The sequence below is a fragment of the Trichomycterus rosablanca genome, chromosome 24 (genome assembly GCF_030014385.1).
Source record: "Trichomycterus rosablanca isolate fTriRos1 chromosome 24, fTriRos1.hap1, whole genome shotgun sequence".
NCBI lineage: Eukaryota > Metazoa > Chordata > Actinopteri > Siluriformes > Trichomycteridae > Trichomycterus > Trichomycterus rosablanca.
This window is the reverse complement of record NC_086011.1, coordinates 17742256-17760757: the sequence shown is the minus strand read 5'-3', so window position 1 is coordinate 17760757 and position 18502 is coordinate 17742256. Positions and strand designations below refer to the sequence as shown.

Genomic DNA, 18502 nt, shown 5'->3' with positions numbered 1-18502 from the left:
GGACATCCCAATTCAAAAACGAATGGTTTTAAAATATACTGACCTGTGACAGAACAGCAGCCGTTCTTCTGGGAAGCTTCTCACAAGAATTTGAGATATGTCTGTGTATGGGATTTTGTGCCCATTCAGTCAAAATATGATATTATTTGTACGGCTACACCTTGTAAATGATTCATAACTACAGGAAAGTATTTTTACTACTTTTTAAAAGGAAGAAAAACTTAATCCAGACTTCTGATAAGTAAAAAATCGTGATCGGTGTTAGATGATATTTACGCAGGAAGCATTCGCCCAGACAGTTCATTTCCCATAAGCACTAACCTGCCAGACCTGCCACGCTCACCGTGTTTAAACTGCTGCTCGGGAGGCCTGTGGTAGGGGAAGGGGAGGACCGGGGGGGGCAAGAGGAGGCGCAAGTGAGGAGAACATGGGGAGCGAGAAGGAAGAGAGCGCTGGAAAATGTGGACGGAATGAGAATGGCGAAGTTTTGGTAAAATTCTCGAGAGCAAACACAAACAGAAAGGTTGCGACCCAATGAAATCAAAACCACTGCTCAGCTTCTGTGTGTTGTTTTTGTGTGATTGGTTTTAAAGGGTACAGAATTTCGAACAAATGCGTCATGTGGTACTAGTAGTTAACTGTTTTGTCAAAGTATTACATTGTTGTTTATAATTAAACTGTTTTGTTTCGTCATGGTACTGCATTGTTGAATTTTGGAGATCCATGATGGTGTTACGTGCATATTTTGCATAGTGAGGAGCCTAGAGGGCCAGATTAGAGCGTTGTGTGGTTATAGTTGTGTATTTAGGAGCTTATAATAGTGCATTAAGCATTGTTGGGTCATAGTAATGTACTACTGGGACATAAAAGTGCATAACGAAGTCATGGAAGCATATTGGTGGGTCATAGTTAATCATTAATGTGTCATAGTAATTCATTGTTGTGTATTATTCAGCGTAGAGCACTGTTGTGTGTGAATTGTTGGGTCATGGAAATGGATTATTGGGACATAGTTCATACTGAAGTCATATAGGTGCATTGGTAGGTCATGGTTGGGCATTGTGCGGTCATAATAGTGCGTTAATAGCGATCGTAAAAGGGCATTGTTAAGTCTTAGTTGTGACTTGAGTGGTTTCATTAGTGCAAGCTGAGATCTTAGGGCATTTTAGGTCATAGTAGGTCATCAAGCATTATTATTAGGAACCATAGTGTTCAAGCTTCTGTCATAGTTTGCAAGGCCCATGCCCGTGCATAGTTGTGCCATGTTTATTATGTACAGCTAGTGAGTGAGACACAGATTGCGAGTCCTGGAGAGCTAACCGTGTACGCTAAACGCTGCCAGTCTGATGAGATATGGATGCCACCTTAAATGCCATTAGGTGGTTTATTAGCAGCTTAAGAAGCAGCGTAATCTTTATTTATGCATCTATTTTCATGAAGCTGGCAGGCATCGCTCATTTTCTCTCCCGCCAGCCCATCCAGCTCTCCCGGGGTGGGCGATAATGCTGCGGTTAGTATTCGGCCGAATGAAAGCGGTACGAGTGTGAGAGCCGCGTTTACTAGGTTTTAAACAAGAACCTGCATTATTTATGAACCCTTTCAGCAGTTCATAATGGTGCCTAATGGTGTCCATAAAGAGCCATGGAACAAACAACACGGACACACTATATTTAACAGGTTTATATAGTTTATAGTTTATAGTTTAGCGATAAGGCTGATCTGGAATGGACGCCAGACGTTTGTCTTTATTTTCTGGGGTTTTTTCCCCATCTTGTGCCCATCGTTTCTGGCTGGCGTCAGACTGTGACCCACCTGATCAGAATGAAGTCGAAAAAAATCCATCCTCTTTATTTTGTAATCCAAATTGGAGTACAGTGTTGATTATGGCCGTAAAAGCATCCGAAACGGCCCTGCAAGGCCTTCCGATGGTAATGTTGTGCAGGGGGTAGTGTTGGGCAGTGTTGGGCAGTGCAAATGATGCTCTCTTGTACTCCCGGCATTGGAAGATTACAGAATTATTGGGGGAAAAACTCGTATAAAAGAATTATTGTTACCACTGCGCCTTTCATGACCCTTGTTGGCAAATTCCCACTTATTTCTAATTATAGCCAATGTAACACAAATCCAAACTTACACACGTCCACCGTCATCCTGAATCCAATACAACAGTAAATGAATGAACGTTGATGCCATTTCTCTTCCTCTCGTGCAGGTCCGTACCAGGTAAAGCAGGGCACCTGTGAGGTGGTGGCAATCCATCGCTGCTGCAATAAGAACCGGATCGAGGAGCGCTCGCAGACAGTCAAGTGTTCCTGCTTCCCCGGCCAGGTCGCTGGTACGACCCGCGCTCAGCCGTCCTGCGTGGAAGGTAAACGTCCCGGGCTCTGATGTGTACCTGATTTAGGGAGGGTCGGCTTGTACTCGGAAAAATCCATAGTCGGTTTAATCAGACAGAAGGCGGCACGGTGGCTCGGTGGGTAGCACTGTCTCCTCACAGCAAGAAGGGCCTGGGTTCGGTTCCCAGGTGTAGCGGTCAGGGTCCTCGCTGTGTGGAGTTTGAGTGCTTTCCCTACGTCTGTGTGGGTTTTCTCCGGGTGCTCCGGTTTCCTCCCACTGTCCAAATACGTGCAATCAAGAGAAAGTAAACGAGGAGGGTAATAATCACTACATATCAAATTGTGAGTTTCATAAAACTGAGACTAGGGTACCTAGGTGACTCGAGCTGTGCTATCGGCCAGCCGGGTGCCTTCAGGGTCGTGATTGGTTTGTCTGCAATTACGACCCCTGCTGGCTGAGACGGGGATAACAGAGATGGGTGTGTGACTCTCTGTGTGCGATACGGATCCCCATATGAACCCCCACCCTTCCTGATGCAGGGGAAAAGAAGTGGTCGGCTGCGGCACATGTGTCGGAGGGGGCGTAGAAAGTAGAAGTCAGCAGCAATACGATCGGGTAACTGGATACGACTAAATTAGGAGAAAATTGTAATGCAAAAGTGATTTATTCCCACAGAACAGTTTCTATCCTATAGGGGATTTATGAACAGTGTAGATTCATTTACAGATGGCAAATATTTGTTTGCTCCTGGATTTGCTGGAGCTGTACACCATCCACACCCCCCTATTACACACTAGCGCATCTCTGGCGTCTCTCTCTCTCTTCATCAGCTTTCTTGTGAGTCTGAAAGGCTTAATAGAGAAATAATCCTCGCTTCACCGTGCGCCACGTCGCGGTCAAGTACCCGTGTGCCACGGGCGAACCTCCGTGCGACCTCACCCCTCCCGCCAGGGGTCGCGTGTCGGCTCCGTGAGCCCGAATGCCTGACGCGGAATAAATAAAGTTCGGCGGGGTCGGCAGTCTATTACGACGCTCCTTGGCTTCTGCTTCGTGGCTCCGTGGCTCCTCTTAACCCGACCGGGGCTTGCTGCGAGTTAATACGTGGCATTAATGCACGTCGGAGGCAGCCATCCAGCCAATCGATACAGACCTGGAACAGGCCGCTCCGGCCCCGGTGGGTCAGCGCTGGAGAGCGCGAGCACGTCTAACAGAGAGATGGAAATGAATTTAAGATGCTGTTGGGTGGCTGAGTGGTAAACACACCAGTACAGATGTGCCAGCACACACCTGGGAGATTATTAAAAGCTGATTGAGAGGAATGGGGCATCAAAAATGTTTATATTTTGGACATTTTATTTATTCGTCACGTCTCTAAAGCTAGAGTCCCTTTTCGATTCACAGTGTACGTTAACAAGTGTCACTCGAAGGCTATATGTGACACATACGTGCAAATTAGTGCCACCTAATTAGCTGGCAATTACTAGGTGCCATGTTTTCTCCTCGCGTGTCTGGGAGAGCTGTGGAAATCAACACAGAGCGCTTAGCAGCTTAATCAGGACAAACAAGGATCAACACGAGAGGATTCGCTCGGCTCGGCCCCTTTTTCTTTGTGATCTTTGCGATCTTGTAGCCTAGCGGTTAAAATACTGGACTCGTAAGCTCCACCACTGCCAGGTTGTCACTGTTGGGCCCTTGAGCAAGGCCCTTAACCCTCCATTGCTCAGACTATATACTGTATGTTCACAGTGCTGTTTGTCACTTTGGATAAAAGCGTCCGCTAAATGCCGAGAATTTGAACATAAATGTGAATCTCAGGGACCTGCTTGTGGTCACGTAGGTTTCCTTGAGGTACTCCAGAGGTACTCCAGCTTTGGGAGGCTCTAAATTGGCCCTCATTGTGAGGAAGTGAGTGAATGCGTGAGTGTTTTTACGCGTGATGCCCTTCTTGACGCAGTCCTACTATTTCTATCCGGCTTGGGACCTGCACTGAGAGCGCACTGATCATTGTACCTTTAAATTAAAAAAAAAAGACCAGCCATCCTATGGCGCCCTTGGAGTAGAGAGGGTTAAGGGCCTTGCTCAAGGGCCCAACACTGGCTGCGACAGTGCTCTACCCACTAGGCTACCACTGTCGAAAGCGACTAACGATTATGATTAAATACAATTTGAGCAATTGAGGGTTGAGAACCTTGCCCAAGGACCCAACAGTGGCAACTTGGCGGTGGTGGGGGTTAACCGCTGAGCTACCACTGCTCTGATTTGAACTTTGGATCCTTTTTGTACCTATTTGCTTTGCCACCTGAGCACCCCATGTGTTGCTTTGCGATGCCCGTATTTCCCAGTGCCAGCGTACCCACCACAACAGCTGAACACATAGTTTCCCCACATCTCCCCCACGTTTTTTATTCTACCTGCCTGCACAGGAGCTGCAGTTTCTGGCAGCGCCACATGATGTCAGACACAAGTCAGACTGAACGCGGAGCGCGATAAAGAAAATAGTGTTTCATTATTTATCTCGCTCTGCCGTTCCCCACCTCTCACCTCCGGAGCGCGGAGACGATTCTTCAGCTCCGTTACTCGCGACCGGCTCAGGGATTAGAATAAATCACCGGGGAGTCGGGGCTGATTTAATTAGCAGCACTCTAATTATTATCAGGGCTGCCAGTTAGAGTCCTGAGTGGAGGGGCGGTCGGACTGCGCAGCATTAACACTGAGCTTTTATAGAGTTCACATCAGATGAGTACACACTGTATGGACTAAAGTGTTGGGACACCACTTTTTAAAAAAATTTTAATTTAGGAAAGGCCCTTTCCTGTTCCAGCATGATTGTGCCCCTGTGCACAAAGCAAAGCACTATAAAGACATGAAGAAGTCTTGGTTTAAAGAAACACCAGTGTCTATTTGACTATATGGGCACAAATTCCCACAGACACAATCCAAAGTCTTGTGAGAAGCCTTTTTAGAAGAGTCACTATTTTCATACAGTTTATGTTTAAAACGGGGCGTCTAACCAGCTCATGATCAAGTGTCCAAATACTTTTGGCAATATAGTGTATGTGAGCGCCTATTGCAAAACTATTGGCCTTAACAAAGTGCAGAAATGTCCCTTATTTGCAGCTATAACAGCCGCAGCTCTTTTAAGATTTTTTTTTATTTGTACAAGGTTTGGAATGTGCCTGTGGAAATTTGTGCCCAGTTTAGTCAAAAGACTTCTTGAGGTCAGACACTGATGCTGGACTTTCAGTGTTTAGTAGAGTTTTAAGAAACTCACTGCTTTGTCCAGAAATGCACAGGAATAGGTTAGGGAAGGCCTTCCCCAAGGATTTAAGCAAATTTGGGCCTGATACAGCAAAATGTGTCTGAAAATATATACATTTTTAATCACTGCAGCAATTCCCTAACTATATATGTATATATAAATTTATACACAGACATAAATTTATTTAATCCTTTATTATCAGCTTCAGTGTGTTGAATATAACGCTGGGCGTAAAGCAGGAACACCCCAGATTGCTCTGTCCTGTCTCTTGCCACACTCGGGCTTTTCTGCACCGTGTTGCTTCGTGAATAATTGTGTTTAAATCCGTGACTGCACTGGATTTCTTCAATTTGAGACAAAGAGGAGCGATTAGCGTCGCTCGTTAAGACGGACGTGTACAGCATGCATCGACGAGCTCTAATTGATCGGCGTGTTGCAGCTCTTTTTCTGTTTGTGCCGCGAGGAGACGTGAGGAGTGTTCGCAGCTTCACGCACTTACTACAAATTACGACTCAAAAGCGGAACTTCAGTATTCAGGGATTTTAATGTAAATTGGCTTGAGATATTTATGAAACAAAAATATCAATCAATCAATAAATAGTGTGTTTATATTGCTGTCGTACCCAGTGCTGATCAACAGACGACAATGAGAAACACATGACCAGCCACGTGCTTACAAATCTCCAGTCAGACTTCTTATAAGTAAGAAAAATTTGCCAGCCGTAGAACTGAAGATTCTGAATCTCATAGTGCAGGCGGTGTAATTTATATCTATATAATAAAAAAAGTAATTTATGCCAACCGATCCCGCCTTCCGGCTGCCCGCAGACCATTTCTACTTATTTCTTGAGAGTTTTATGATAAATACAAATATTATAAAAATAAAAACTCATGGCTGCACATGGCTAACGTTTCTCAGTTCAGGATTTACTGCAGTGCAACACAGAGACGCGTCTCCTGAGAAATCAGCTCAGCAAAGAGACTCGGCTGTTTGTCGATGATGCAAATTCGAGGGTCGAAGTTTTTCTCTTCGACTCGGAGCAGCGAAACGGATTTTAATTGCACTGAAATGATTGTAATGAATGGATCTCTATTCTTCTTAGATTTCACACCTTCATTCTAAAGAACGTCTGCGTTTCTCGGTACGGTTAACGTTCTGCCTTCTGTCTGACGAATGAACAGTCATGAGGCTAGATTTTTACGGATCCTGAGTAGGAGGACGAAGTAAAACGTCTTTGTGTTTCGCTGTGATGATGCTTTACTGTCAGACTGCAAACACAATGCTCGTCCAGCCTCATTCTGTTTCCTTTTCTTGCATTTTGTCAGTGGTTTATACTGAATCTTTCCCCCCCACAGCTTCCATCGTCCTGCAGAAGTGGTGGTGTCAGATGCATCCGTGTCTGGACGGCGAGGAGTGTAAGGTTCTTCCAGATCTCACCGGCTGGTCCTGCAGCACCGGCAACAAAGTCAAAACCACCAAGGTGAGAATCAAGACTGACAATCTAAGGGACTAATCTAAGCACCTTTGTTATTGACTTTATCTGGAAAACCGAAGGCCGTAGTAGTGTACCAGGACCAGTAGTTCAGTAGATCTCTATGTTTACATGAGTGTTGTAATGCTTCAGTAGTGTTTTATGCTTCATTTTTGCAAGTTCTAGTGCTTAGTTATGGCTTCAGAAGATGACAAGGGAAGTGCTAAGAGAAAGAGGCATTTAGGTATTGCTGAAAAGGTAGAACTGTGAGTGATATACGTAGGCCTAAAGAAGAACTGATCAGCCATAACATTAAAACCACCTCCTTGTTTCTACACTCATTGTCCATTTTATCAGCTCCACTTACCATATAGGAGCACTTTGTAGTTCTACAATTACTGACTGTAGTCCATCTGTTTCTCTGCATGCTTTGTTACCCCCTTTCATGTTGTTCTTCAATGGTCAGGACCACCACAGAGCAGGTATTATTTAGGTGGTGGATGATTCTCAGCACTGCAGTGACACTGACATGGTGGTGGTGTGTTAGTGTGTGTTGTGCTGGTATGAGTGGATCAGACACAGCAGCGCTGCTGGAGTTTTTAAACACCTCACTGTCACTGCTGGACTGAGAATAGTCCACCAACCAAAAATATCCAGCCAACAGCGCCCCCTGTGACCACTGATGAAGGTCTAGAAGATGACCGACTCAAACAGCAGCGATAGATGAGCGATCGTCTCTGACTTTACATCTACAAGGTGGACCAACTAGGTAGGAGTGTTTAATAGAGTGGACAATGAGTGGACAGAGCGATGGGTCGGAGAGAAGCTTCCCAAACCTCAGCAGGTTGCAGCAGCAGGTAGTTCAGACGCCTGCAGAGATTTTTTATCCTACAGAAACTCTGACTAAAATGGATTTCTTATGCAAGTGCGTCTCTCATGGGAATTCTCAGGCACAAAACCATTCGTCAAAAATACATCTTGTTCTTTTTCTCCCCTGTGGAGTGGTATGGTGGACCCAAATGTGGTTATAGGATCTTACAAGGAATAGGAAGTACCAGGATGACACCGTGAATAAAGAAGTGGATTTAATGATCTGCCGGCTTTAATAAAAGGTTAAAAAGATCATTATAATGTACACATCTGGGTTATAACGGTGGGTCAATGGTGTGATAGAAAAGTGTGCGCTATACACCTCGCCTGGTTTACGTCACTTGCGCTGTACGTCTGGTTGCCAGATTCGTGGGCACACAGCACTCTTATTATCTTCTCTTTTCTTTCTAGGTCACCCGATAGCGGGAACACAGCCGCCCCGCGACTCTAAAGACTCCTCAGAATGGATTTGTATTCTGGGAAATACGGCCGGTGCCGAGTGGATTTTACCCTGAGACTTTCCGACTGGGGACCCTGTGTGTGATCGACTGACGGAAAAATCATGGACCAGTTATATTTATATATACATATATATATATATAGACATGTACTGGAATTCCAGTGGCTACCAGCATCACGGACACAGTTCCAGGTCCTGGGTGACGTTCTTTAGCCTAAAATTCTGAACTGTGGGACGTACAGGACCGAGCACGTCCATCACGACCGATCTTCCATGGTTTATAATTAGGATCGCTTGTAGGATCAGAACATTGTAGTACAGTATGTTTGCAGTTGTTAAACGCATTTTTAAAAACAGGTCTGTTCTTCTAGATAGTTCCTTTATATAACATAAGAAATAGAAAACGCCAGTACAGCTTCAGTAGCCCTGTTCAGACATTTGGACATTCTTCCTCATGGTGGTCTCTGTATAGATATAAAGTAATATGTACACACACAGTACGGTACGGCTCCAAATATTCCACCACGTTAGATTTACTTTATTTACATTCAGTGCAATGATCAACTTAAAACCTTGTGAGTAATTTTGAAGAAAAACTCGTTGTATAATAGAAGGGTTGCTCGTTTGATCACATGAACACCAAACTCAAAACGGAGAGCATCATGATATGGAGCAGCTTTTATAAAAGTGGTACTAGGTAGAACGCACCATTAAATGAAGTATAAACAAAGCAATAAACAGGACAAATAAAAGAAGAAGAAATTAATTTCATTGGCAGTGAATCAATAAATCTAGACCAGTGGTCCCCAAGCAGACTGGTACCGATCCGTGGGTCATTTATTACTGGGCTGCACAGAAAGAATAAATAATTAGAGATCACTACAAAAGCGATTACATTTCCAATACTGTTCGGGTGTCATTGTCTCCAATCACCACTAGGTGGGAGCAGCGTCTCGTTGCACTGTATGCAGAAATTCTAAACAAGGCCAGCATAACTCCAGCCGAACACTTACTGCAGCAGAGACAACTACGCTTGGTAGGACGTGTCATTCGAATGCCCAAAAATCGGCTTCCCTGTCGGCTATTCTACAGTGACCTGGTAGCGGTATATGGACCACATTAAAGCAATTCTGCTTAAATGCAACATCAAACCATCTATCTTGGAAGCCAAGGCGGACAGAGACGAGTGGAGATCCCTATGCCAGCAGGTCTACGTAACTTTCTAAACGAATGGTTTGATGCCGATCAAAAACGTCGCACAAAGCGTCATGAGGCCACAACAATTCCAGAGGTCGGCCCTCGTTGTGCACACTGTAATAGACCATGTGCATCGGACTTTGGCCTTCGCGGTCACCTACGGATTCACATGACAAAAACTGATAATAAATGACTACAGTACATCTACTAAATCCTCCCGCCCCCGCTGGTCCGTGAAATTATATCTTATATGAAACCGGTCCGTGGTGCAAAAAAGGTTGGGGAGCGCTGATCTACACAACATAAATAAATAAAACCAGGTTAAACACGAGTGCATGGTGTAGCTGATCTTCTGAAATGTGTGGAGGACTGTAAAACTGCAAATCCATCTGAGTTCTGTAACCTTATAAAGAAATTAATGATTTAAAATACAACCACAATGCTGCATAAATGCTAATTATGACTATAAACGACTCTAAGCTGTAATTCTCAACAAAGACTTTGTCATTTGCAATAAAGTAGGACGTTATAAGTTGATGTTTAAACACGTCGTCCCTCAATAATGCTATTTTATAAAACGTCTTCGCTCATGAATGCTCACTTGTGTGTGAATTTAAAGTAGTTAAATGCACTGAAAATATATTGAATAACAAAAAAACGAGTGTTTATTTCCTTCACTTTAATTTTCTGTAATAAAACCATCAGATCAAGACGCGAAATCATGTTTTTATAACCGTGGCACGTTTATCTACAAAAAAACATTATAATATTTCAATCTCTTATTTTTCATTCCATTTTCAGCTTTGTGATGGATCTGCGTCCTGCCCGGAATGTGTTACAGCACTGCGCCCAATGATTCCAGGAAAACCGGACCCACCGTGACCCTGACCAGGATAAAACAGTAGTACAAACATACAAATGAAATGAAATGAGTTGATCATTTGCTTTATCCTGGTCATGGCCTTGTTGAGCAAGTGGCAGTTGTAGCCTAGTAGTTAAGGTGCTGGACTAGTAAGCAGAAGGTCGCTGGTTCAAACCCCACCACTGCCAGATTGACACTGTTGGGCCCTTGAGCAAGGCCCTTAACACTGAATTGCTCAGACTGTATACTGTAAGTATACTGTAAGGATAAAAGCGTCTGCTAAATGCTGAAAATGTAAATGTTGAGCCTGAGTCTACTGGGCGCAATCCATGCCAATCCATCTCAGGACTTCGGCCACCTCTTTCCATACTCAGACGTAGCCAGCCATGTCTGTGCAGATGCCCGACTGGCTGATAGCACTGCTAGGATTCAAACCCGGATCTGACAAAGTAACATTTAAATATTTTAGTTTCAAACATCGGGCGGCACGGTTGCTCGGTGGGTAGCACTGTCGCCTCACAGCAAGAAGGGCCTGAGTTCGATCCCCAGGGGGCGGTCCGGGTCCTTTCTGTGTGAAGTTTGCATGTTCTCCTCATGTCTGCGCAAATTTCCTCCGCTCCCACAGTCCAAAAACATGCAGTCAGGTTACTTGGAGACACTATAATTGAATGGGTATGTGTGTGTGTGTGTCTGCCCTGCGATGGACTGGCGCCCTGTCCAGGGTGTTACTGTCTGTTTTGTGCCCATTGAAAAGCTGGGATAGGCTCCAGTCCAAGCTTAATGCAGCTCATACCAACCAAAAACAAACACGTCAACACGTCAGACATTTTGCACTCGCCAGGATTCGTTTGAAATTCTCGTAATGCCAAATGTAGACATCTGATACAGGTCACTGTTTACAAATATTTTTAAAGAGCAACAAGATGCCAGTAAGTTTCCTAATACAGAAATTTTGGGTACCTTATTTTCTGCTGCTTTTTGTCAGGTGAAATGACTTCATAACACGACACTAATATTAAAGTTATTCGATTAAAATCCTGCGCTGCTTTTTACTGATATTTAAAACCAATTTATCTACAAAACTGATGTAAGAACCTCGGCGCGTTTGTTCAGACAGGCAGCTCGTGTCAGATTCTACACAGATCTAAATCACTCTCTGCTGTCTGATGCTTAAAAGAACACAATTACCTTAAAGCCACCGTTTGTTTGTGGGTTTAAATCTAATCAATTCTGATTTCTGAGCGGCTCGATCTGTCCAATCAGATTCACATTAAAGGGTTTTTTTTGTCCCCCATGGGATTTGTGACAGAAACAGCAGCATGGGAATCAGAACTGAAACAGAATTTCAATTTATTTTCATGTTTATCCAACGATTTATCCTGGTCAGGGTTGCGGTGCATCCGGTTTCCCCAAAATCCACCTGGTGCAATGCAGCAAAACATGCTGGACTGGACTTTAAACCGAGCTTTTGTTCACGTCTCTATAGTGTTTGCTTTGTGTACAGGGGCACAGTCATGCTGGAACAGGACAGGACAGGACCTTCCCTAAACTGTTCCTGCATTGTTGAGAGCATTTAATCACCTTTATGTAGTTGATTATAGTTGTTAGTAACTGTAATGGCTGTAATGATCAAATCTGCTGGGAACTGGGGGCGGCACGGTGTCTCGTTGGGTAGCACTGGTGTGGTAGCGAAAGGTTCAAAGCCGACACCTGTTACGATACGAGGGTGCATCAGCGCCCATCACACGGGCGACCCGCACATGTGACGGTAGCGAGAGACTTTTCCCAGGAACTCCAAGGCTGTTTTAGTAGGACGATGCCAACGACGTGCACTCGACAGTCCAGATCTTTCTTGACGCATCATGAATAGAATCAGACAATGCCAAGATGCACTAAAATTCCACGCCGCTTTACATGGCTGGTGAATTTCCAGTAATTAATGTGTCGTTGCCCTCTGCCCCGCTCACGTCTAATGGAGTTTTGATTCAGTAGCGCCGGGTCTGACCTTGCTCCACGCCAGCCTGACTGTGATTGATCTGGGTTTGCTTGAGTGAGGAGATGGAGTGGAGGCGCTCCGTTTCCCCCCTGCCGTTTTCCCTCCCAGGACTCCCGGTTAAGCGCAGTGAAGTGAAGTGTCGTTTCTCTCCGGGCAGGACGGCCGTGCTGCGTCAGCTCGCGCCGCGCCCGCTGATTCGGACCTTTTCCGGACGAGCGCCGCGTGAGCCGTGAAGAGATCCATCTGAGCCTCTGCGTGTCGAGCGATGAGCTCCGGATCGCATGGGACTCGGGGTTGTTCTGCGCCTCGAAGTCTCATTACGAAGGTCCGGATACCGCAGGATGCCACTGTGCTCTCCGGGGAACCGGAGCATATTTCAGGCTCTCTGCGGTGACTCTGAGCATCTGCTGCTTCACACAGAGAAATCCAGAATTAACGCCGGGGTCAGCAGTTCCTTCAGCACCATTGTTTTGTCGATAATATCTGGAGGTTCTGCTCACAGTCATGCAGCTGTCAATAAAACATCTACTGATTTATATTTTTTATGCATCGTATCTCACCTTCACTGCTGCAGACTAACACACGCCCCCTCCGACACGTGTGTGGTAGCTGACCGCTTCTTTTCACCTGCACAGGTGGAGATCCGTATCTCGCACGGACAGTTCGCATCAATCTCCACTGTCCACCGCCACTGATCAGCCAGCAGGGGTCGTAACTGCAGCAGTTATAAGGAACCCCCTCCGACACTCCCTCCCTCAAACGAGCCACTCATTGACCGTTTAGGTGCCCGTCCTCCCGGTCGCAGAGCTGAGATTCAAACCCAAGAGCTTGACTTGTCAAGTCAAGTCAGATTTATTTGTATAGCGCTTTTTACAATAGACGTCGTCTCACAGCAGCTTTACATCATCTAGGACCGACAGACCCAAAAAAAACTCTGAGCAAGCCGAGGGCGACAGTGGCAGGAAAAACCCCCTTAAAATCACAGGAGGAACCTTGAGAGGAACTAGACTCCATCCTCTTTGGGGTAGATCTCATGGATTATTTAATTGTAATATTTTAAAGGCAGCTTTATTTATCCTTGGGTTCTTAAAACAAAAATATGATTAGTTAGTTAAGAAGCTGGGCAGGAAAGTGGCACAGGAATATAGACCTTCGGATCCTCGCCTTTAGATGCTGTATGTGAAGAATTGACCCTCTTCCAGACGCGTTAATTACAGCTTAAAATAATCAGATGCAAAACTGTTTGAAGTGTTGGCTTGGTCTTATTTTATTTGTGTTTCCTTTTTAATGTTAATAAATGTTGAGGGACATTTCAGCCTCTGTATCATCTCATATTCATACCCCAGGGATGAAGGGATGTTCCCACACCCTCCGTTGTACCTCGGTTTTCACTCCGGTAAAGCGCCGGTCGTGTAGATCTACCACCGATCTCACGACGACTCTTTCCGTCTGCAGTCTCTAGAGGGCGCCGCGCCCCGAGCGCGAACCCGACACCTCTGGCTCTCGGCTCTCTAATGCAGAATTGTTTAAAGGTTTTTTTATAGGACTCAGCAGCTGCTTTCTGGTGGCTGAAACCTGCAGCTCTAAGCTTTCTGGCTCTAAAGAGAGACGGAAACCTATAAAGACGTCTAGCTCGACTTTAGGGGGAGTTTAGAGCGCATTTTAACAGCGCAGCTATTATAACAACAGAGACTTTAAAATCACACGATTGCATTTATATAAAGGAATATCCTGCACGCTCATAAACCGCAAAACAACAGCAACAACACGAACATGCTGTCAGCAAACATAAATATATTAATCAATTAATAATTCATGTATTTATTAGGATTTAAAGGGATATTTGCTTTTTAATTCCATTCATGACAGGACTGGTAGTTACAGGTTACCCATCAGTTCAAGTTCAATGTCAAACACCGCCACAGCCAATTTAGCATTTACAGTTCGGTGTGGTTTCGTAAACACAAGAGCGCAGATCTAGTTTCTCTTAATGAAAATGTACGACGCATCATAAAGAGAATCAGACGATCAGACACGGACTGTCGAGCAGCTAAAGTCTCGAAAATGAAGCAAGAGTGGAGAATGCAAAACTGCAACAATTAGTGTCCTTAGTTTTCAGGAAAATGATGTTAAATACTGGTAAATATTCTTCTGTCCCAACTTTTTTTGAGTGTTTTGAAGGCATTAAATGCAAAATTTGTTTACATTTACAAAATACAATGAATCTAATCAGTGCAAACATTGGAAAGCTTTTTTTGTCTCTGTGAAATAACAAACTACAGCTTCTAGTTTTAATGCATTTTGCAGACTGCAAAATGTCCCAACTTTTTTGAAAACGTGGATCATACACAGTCTGAGCCTGCAAGAGATTTAATTATGAACCAGACAGAAGACCCTGCTGAAGAAGAGGCTTCAGACAAAGAGAGAAACGACGACTGTGAGGAAGAAAGCCCAGGATCCGTCGGGTGTATAAATCCACCTCGACAAAGAGAGAAACGACGACTGTGAGGAAGAAAGCCCAGGATCCGTCGGGTGTATAAATCCACCTCGATCTCCCGCGAGCCCACTTAGCGGCGGTCTCGCCGTAGCCGCTATCCGCCTCTGCAATGCAAAGCAGCGCAACCCGAAGCCGAGATAAACAGAGGCGCGGCGCCCGGCCTGTGTAATTCCTCTCGTCTTCTGTCAGTTCCAATTTGTATTCGCCCACAGCCAAAACGCTGGATATGCCGGCCGCGTAACCGTCAGCGGGGAATTGAAAAATTCATACGGCTCGCTAATTATCACATGCGGTCGCATTTCTTTCTCCAGCACAAATTGCATCATGTTCTCGCGCTCGGACTCTCCAGATTTGGCTTACTGTGGAGCTCGAGGCTCAGTGAGAGGAGCAGGACGACGTCTGATCTTTATTTTTATTAAAAGTTGAAGTTTTAGGGTTTCAAAGCGTTGCAGATTTTTGAGGTTTTACTCCGTTGTGGAAAAGCTCGTCTGAGAATTCAGAAAAGCAAAATTTTCCCTAAATAATAATGATGGTGGAACTTTCTATTAAGGTATTTTGGAAGAAAATATTTATTTCTCATTGGCTGAAACTTTAGGGCACTAAGGTGGTGAGATCTTGAGCTTCTGAGTTCAAGCAGCTATCAGCCTGGCGGGCGCCTACACTGACATACACGCGACTGGCTTGTGTGTCTGTAGGGGTCGGGACAACCACCGAATAGGGTTCCTCGTTAATGGGCCAATTGTTGACGGCTGATCAGTTGAGGGTCAGATGGCAATATGTGGCTCTCCGAATATGAGACCCCGCCCCTGGCAGGTGAAAAGAAGCGCTCTGGCTACAGCTGGACTGGGTGAACAAATCATGAGAAAGGCATGAACACAAAAATAATGATTCCTTGTTGAGAGCAAGGCTTTCGTTTGAACTGGTGAAGGATCTACGGACTGGTGATGATCCTCCACCAGCAACAAAGCCTCAGACCGTGGCTCTCTGCATATGATACTACGCTCTGTAAGACCCCGCCCCTGGCAGGTGAAAAGAAGCGTTCTGACTACAGCTGGACTGAGAAAACAAAAAGAATGATTCCATGTTGAGAGCAAGGCTTTCGTTTGAATTGATGAAGGGTCTATGAGCCAGTAATAATCCTCCACAAGCAAAGCAGCCACAGACCACAATGCTACCGCCACCATGCTTCAATTTTTTCGGAAATGAAATACGCTGTTGCAGAATCGTTGTGGAATGATCTGCTACCCTAAGACGTGCTGTTTCTCCATGATACTGTTTTGATTTAGTGTTTGATGCTGGATGGTTATGCTAGGATGTCCTTTTATGTCTTGGTGTGATCTTTGCGGGACACCCAGACCTACGAGGTGCAGCAACAGTGCTGAACTGTCTAATTATTTTAGGCTCATCTGAAACTGGTTCACATAAAGAAGTCTTTCTAGAAAAGATAATGGACCTACATCTCCAAGGCTTTTTTCACTACTGTGTTTGACACACTTTTATTCACTCAGGCTTTTACTCCAAAAAAAAAAAAAAGCCACCGCAATCGAACCGGCAGCTTATAATCCCGGTCCGAGCTCATATCCAAATACACCAGCTTTTATTCATGATAGCTCCTGATGCAGCTCAGAGCCGGACACCAGCTCCCACATCAAACAAACACGGGCCACCTCTGCTGCTCCCAATCCTGTCCGACACGCCGGCCGTGCCATGAAAAGATGCCCGTGGACCCTGAACCGTACCAGCTGGGCAGATTTGACACCCCGGGGCTCGAGTCTTATCAGCATCTTTCACATTAGTACCTCCATCAATACACTGGGGGAACACTGGGAGTTCAGGACTCTTCTGTTCCTGGCAATGTCAACACAGCACAAAAAAAAGTCAAGAGCCTGCAGTGGCTAATGGGCTCACAAAGATAACGAGCGGCATCGATGCCAACAGGCTTCTTGGATTTTCCTCCAGCTTCTCCGGTCTCTTGCTTGAACCAAATCATCCTTCTTGGAAAACTCAGGCTACTATTTTCATCTCTGGAGATAAATGTTAATGTTGTTCATTTGCATGTGAGATCCAGTAGTCCTACTTCTAGTTCTTGTTTTGTTCCCACAACGTTATTCTGAACAAAACCAGCAGCCCGATGTTCAGACGATGGGCAACCAGAGCTCATTTATCACCACAGACGACCTCCTTCCCTGGCACTGCCAGGTATAGAGGCCACAAATCCCTTCCAGGACTGACAGCAACTTACAGCAGTGTGACAGAAAACAATCTAAGCAGTTGAGGGTTAAGAGCCTCGCTCAAGGGCCCAACAGAGGCAACTTGGCAACTTTGTGCTGGGGGTTTGAACCAGTGACCTTTTGATTACTAGTTCATTATTCAATTCAGTTCAATTCAACTTAAAGGGACTGAAAGGTAAAGAGCACTGGGACTGTACTGGGACTGATAGGTAAAGCGCTAAGTATCTTACTGGGACTCACAGTTAAAGGGTACTGGGACTGTACTGGGACTGTACTGATACAGACAGGTAAAGAGTAGTGGGACTGTACTGGGACTGACAGGTAAAGAGTACTAGGATTGTACTGGGACTAACAGGTGAAGAGTACTGGGAATGTATATGGCCTGTACTGGGACTGACACGTAAAGAGTAGTGGGACTGTACCTGGGACTGTACTGGGATTGACAGGTAGAGTCGAGTCTTGTACTGAGAGTGTACTGGGACTGTACTGGGACAGACAGGTAAAGAGTACTGGGACTGTACTGGGACTGACAGGTAAAAAGTACTAGGATTGTACTGGGACTAACAGGTGAAGAGTACTGGGACTGTATAGGGACTGTACTGGGGCTGACAGGTAAAGAATAGTGGGATTGTACCTGGGACTGTACTGGGATTGACAGGTAGAGTCGAGTCTTGTACTGAGAGTGTACTGGGACTGACAGGTAAAGAGTAGTGGGACTGTACTGGGACTGTTCTAGGACTAACGGGTAAAGAGTACTGGGACTTTACTGGGACTGTATTGGGACTGACAGGTAAAGAGTACTGGGACTGTACTAGGACTGACAGATAAGGAGTACTGGGACTGTACAGGGACTGACAGATAAAGAGTACTGGGACTGTACTGGGACTGACTGGCAAAGAGTACTGGGACTGACAGATACATAAGCATCTCCTCCCTCACATCATCAACAGCTAAATGATTCACGCCCTCTTCACTGGGACTGTACTGGGACTGACAGATATAAAAGCCTCTCGTCCTTCACTGGAGCGCATCAACAGGTAAAGGATTCATGCCGTCTTCACTGGAACTGCTGAACACTGGTCAAAGTGACAGGTACAGGAGCCACACCCACTTTACTACCTCAGAGACCCTCTGCTCCTCCTAACACTCGCTTCAACCTGCGCCGTCTAATTAGTACCAAGAACAAAAACCGGAGAAACAATCCCAGATGGTGAGGAAAGAGTGGAGGAAGATATCGGGGGGTGATGTTTCCTCAACACGCCGCCGTCTGTTATCAGAAACGTGGTGCTTTATTACGACTGTGTTGTACTGAAGCTGCGAT

At 45.2% G+C, this 18502-nt stretch overlaps 1 protein-coding gene across 5 annotated transcripts in view; it reads left to right on the top strand.

Moving 5' to 3' along the window:
- The window catches only part of tafa4b (TAFA chemokine like family member 4b), a 33113-nt gene extending 23022 nt beyond the window's left edge, over positions 1-10091 (top strand). For all 5 annotated transcript variants that reach the window (XM_062986419.1, XM_062986415.1, XM_062986416.1 and 2 more), the window contains 3 exons: positions 2213-2368; positions 6953-7077; positions 8350-10091. In XM_062986419.1, coding sequence (XP_062842489.1) covers positions 2213-2368; positions 6953-7077; positions 8350-8361 — 293 coding nt within the window. In that variant the 3' untranslated portion in view covers positions 8362-10091. The remainder of the gene's footprint in view (positions 1-2212; positions 2369-6952; positions 7078-8349) is intronic.
- Positions 10092-18502: the final 8411 nt, after the last annotated feature.